The sequence below is a fragment of the Malurus melanocephalus genome, unplaced genomic scaffold, assembly GCF_030028575.1.
Source record: "Malurus melanocephalus ecotype Western Australia unplaced genomic scaffold, MMel_1.1 scaffold_2734, whole genome shotgun sequence".
Taxonomy (NCBI): Eukaryota; Metazoa; Chordata; class Aves; order Passeriformes; family Maluridae; genus Malurus; species Malurus melanocephalus.
The window spans coordinates 3,964-7,953 of record NW_026625966.1 but is presented as its reverse complement, the minus strand read 5'-3'; the positions used below and the strand labels follow the sequence as shown (position 1 = coordinate 7,953).

The window sequence follows — 3,990 nt, the reverse complement described above, 5'->3', positions numbered from 1 at the left end:
TGGAATTTCCAGATTCAGTGAACACCACTGAGATTTCTCGTTTTCTTCGTACCAGCTACTTTTCAAACAGTTTACAGGGGGAAAAAAAGAAGTGTCTTAATAAGGTCTTATCTCGAGAAAGAGGGGTTTTCCATCCCTTTTGTTCACTGCATACACCGTATTGACACTTATTTGAAACTTCCTTTTTTTTTTTCTTTTTTCACCTTCTCTAGAGCTACTCATTCACAAGATAGTAACAGTGACAAATTTCTTTACTGGAAACGTTCCTAAATTGTGTAATTTTAATACATGAGGTCGACCGCTCCCGTGATTGTCCCCGAATCCTTTGCTTTGGAAAAGGGAAACTCAAAGCCCGCGAATCGGATGAGCAGAGCGTTGAGGAAGTGCACCAGGGAGCAAACCAGGATGGTCCAGAAGCAATCGGCGAAGTGCTCGCCCTGAGTCTTGAAGGTGAAAGATCCCTCTTTGAAGTTGGCGATTTTCTCCGAAAGGTGGTGGATCTTCACCTCCGACGAGAAGAGGATCATGATGAGGCAGCCGCAGGAGCCTGAAAGGGAGGGTGATAATCAGAATTATTATATAATCATAATTATTATACAATCATAATTATTATATAATCATAATTATTATCATTATCACCCCGATATCAATCCCCTGCCCCTTCCTGCCCTTGTGGGTGAATTCCCCATTTTATCACTCAGTTCTAACTTGGAAAACACAAATTTTGGCACAGCAGAGCCGCCCTCCTTCCTGCCTAGAGCTCGGTTTTACCAATTTAGGGTCAGCACGGCCGCAGTCCTTGACTCGCCCTAATCTGCCGATAAATGGGGTTTTGTGAGCACTGAACTCGGGGTTTTGTGAGCAGTGAATTTGGGGTGTTGTGAGCACTGAACTCGGGGTTTTGTGAGCAGTGAACTCGGGGTTTTGTGAGCACTGAACTCGGGGTGTTGTGAGCAGTGAATTTGGGGTGTTGTGAGCAGTGAACTCGGGATGTTTTGTGAGCAGTGAACTCGGGATGTTTTGTGAGCAGTGAATTCGGGGTGTTTTGTGAGCACTGAACTCGGGGTGTTGTGAGCAGTGAATTTGGGGTTTTGTGAGCAGTGAATTTGGGGTTTTGTGAGCAGTGAACTCGGGGTTTTGTGAGCAGTGAATTTGGAATTTTGTCCTTTTGCCAGCCCAGGAACAGCCCCGCAGCACTCACAGCCGATGAAGCTCCACAGGTACAGCCCCACGGGGCCGTGCAGCGTCTCGTAGGGGCTGCCAAAGGCGTTGAACATGAAAAAACCCGCTGCCACCAGGGCAAAAATGATCAGAATCGTGCAGAAGAGAATGACGCTGACGTGGATACTCGCGGGGATGATCTTCAGCAAATCTGGAAAAACTGAGAGAACAAAACAAAGGCATTATTATTATTATTATCATTATAATTCTCATTATCATTATTACTATTATTATTATTATTATTGTTATTATTATTATTATTAGCATTAGCATTAGCATTATTATTATATAAATGTATTATTATTATTATTATTATTATTATTATTATTATTATTATTATTATTATTATTATTATTATTATTATTATTATTATTATTATTCATTATTTTATTATATAAAGCTGTCTCTGAAGTCAGACTGGGGGTTCCTGCTGGTTTCTGGTCGTTGTTTTAATCCTTTAAAGGCTCCAAGGGGATTTTAGAGCCCCTTCCAGTGCTTCCCTGTCAGGATTTCTAAAGGAGTAGCATTAGTTCCTGTGATGTTGTGGGAAAACTTGCAAAACTGGGTATTTAAAAACACAGCTTTGTATCGGTTTTTTTAAGAAAACGGTTTATGGCGTGCTATTGAATCCTCCCCTTGGCATCTGTAGCTGTTTATGCCATTAAAATTTTATATGGGCTGCATCGGGAAAAATGAACTGCAGTCCTGAAAGGAAAACATTCCTTTAGGGCGCTGAACGAACCCGTGTGTGCAGAGACCTTTGGAAAAGGAGCTGTGACCCAGAAACTGATGGGAAACAGAGCAGCAAATGGAGCAGAAGCTGCAGCGGCTCTGCTGGCAGAGCAAATTCACGTCGCAATTAAAAGAGACGCTCCGAGGGGAGATTTAACGGGGGAACTCAATCACGGCTCCTGTTTTCTGCTCTGCTCACATGTTCAAAGTGCAGCGAGTGCGCTCAGCTGTGGCTCTGTGTTTTAGACGTGATTTCTGCTTTCTGCAATGAGCTTCCAACGCGTTGGGATGAGGGAGAAGGCTGCAGGAACAGGATTAGTGTTTTGCTCCAATTGCTTTTGGAGGTGAACACTCCTGTCCTGAGTGAACACATTGTCCTGGCTGCACTTTGCTCCAGGAACAGAATCAACATTTTACTCCAATTTCTTCTGGAGGTGAACACTCTGTCCTGGCTGCAATTTGTCTCAGGAACAGGATCAGCATTTTGCTCCCATTTTTTTCTGTAGTGAACACTCCTGCCCTGGCTGCACTTTGCTCCAGGAACAGAATCAACATTTTACTCCAATTTCTTTTGGAGGTGAACACTTCCAGGAACAGGAACAGGATCAGCATTTTGCTCCAATTTCTTTCAGAGGTGAACACTCCTGTCCTGGCTGCTGGAATCAACATTTTGCTCCAATTTCTTTCTGTAGTGAACCCTCCTGTCCTGGCTACAGGAACAGTATTTTGCTCCAATTTCTTTCGGAGGTGAACACTCCTGTCCTGGCTGCAGTTTGTCCCAAGAACAGGAACAGTATTTTGCTCCAATTTCTTTCTGTAGTGAACACTCTGCCCTGAGTGAACACTCCTGCCCTGGCTGCTGCAGCTCCAGGAACAGGATCAACATCTCTCTCCAATTTCTTTTAGAAGTGAACACTCTGTCCTGGCTGCAGGATCAGGATCAGCATTTTGCTCCCATTTGTTTCTGTAGTGAACACTCCTGCCCAGGCTGCAGGAACAGGAACAGAATCCGCATTTTGCTCCAATTTCTTTCCGTAATGAACATCCTGCCCTGGCTGCAGTTTGTCCCCATCCCGCTGTGCCTCTCGGTGCTGCTGCCTGAGCTCAGTGTCACCCAGAGCTGAACCAGCCCTGAGTCAGGATTTCACTGACAGCAGCAAATCAAACCTGGGATGGCACAGASTGCTCTGAAAATTCAGTCACACGGTGTTTTATTGATCTTGTTATGCTTGAAGATAAATGGGTTATGAGTGTAAAGTGAAGSCATTACTGATGCTTTGATATTCTGTGTGTCAGGTACAGTCAGCCAGCATTCTCCAGGCATCCTCTTCCAATTAGTGCCACAAATAATGAACTCTGGGGCTGCTTTGTTTCTCAAAGCACTCGGTGCCTGCCCCAGCTCTTTTGTGAGCTTTCTGCTTCAGTTCATTCTCCCCGACAGCACAGAGGTGACGCTGTAATGCTGACACACCCGACCGAGATTAATTAAATCCCCCCAAAATATTATTTTAAAATGTAATAAACCTTTCGGAACGAAGATACCCGCGTTATASACTCTGGAAGACATGAGCCGAGCTGTATTATTATTATTATCATCACAAAATAAGTTATTCATGCTAAAATCATCGATCCTGAAGATCGGAGCACGGCAGGGAAGGTTGGTTCGGTGTGTCCCACCTTGCCGGGCTGGGTGTCGGACAGAGGGACCCCGGGGTGCAGAAAAAACCCTAAAGCCATCAATACTCACAGGAGAAGTGCAAGGGGCGCGCTCCGAGGCCGCACTGGCGCAGCCGCTGGCCCGAGAAGAGCCCGTAGTGGATGTGGCCCAGGAACTGGCGCAGCTCGGGGCCGCTGGCATTCACCAGCAGCGCTCCGGTGGAGCAGAGGATGGTGCCCCGCACCCAGAGCTGCGTGCCCGTGGCCACCGCCGTGCCCAGGGCACAGGCCAGGCTCAGCACCCCSGCCAGGCAGAAAAGCAGCTTCTTCTGCGGCGCCGGCATGATGCGCTGAGGGAGAGGAGGGAGAGGAGGGGCACGG

General features: G+C 46.3%; 1 protein-coding gene across 1 annotated transcript; it reads right to left on the bottom strand.

The window, feature by feature from the left end:
* Positions 1 to 182: 182 nt before the first annotated feature.
* On the bottom strand, positions 183 to 3,984 carry CLRN1 (clarin 1). The gene is made up of 3 exons (XM_057388895.1): positions 3,701 to 3,984; positions 1,202 to 1,381; positions 183 to 547 (listed from the first exon to the last, which is right to left on the bottom strand). The coding sequence occupies exons 1-3, from the start codon at positions 3,951 to 3,953 to the stop codon at positions 282 to 284; spliced, it is 699 nt and encodes a 232-aa protein (XP_057244878.1). The 5' UTR covers positions 3,954 to 3,984; the 3' UTR covers positions 183 to 281.
* Positions 3,985 to 3,990: the final 6 nt, after the last annotated feature.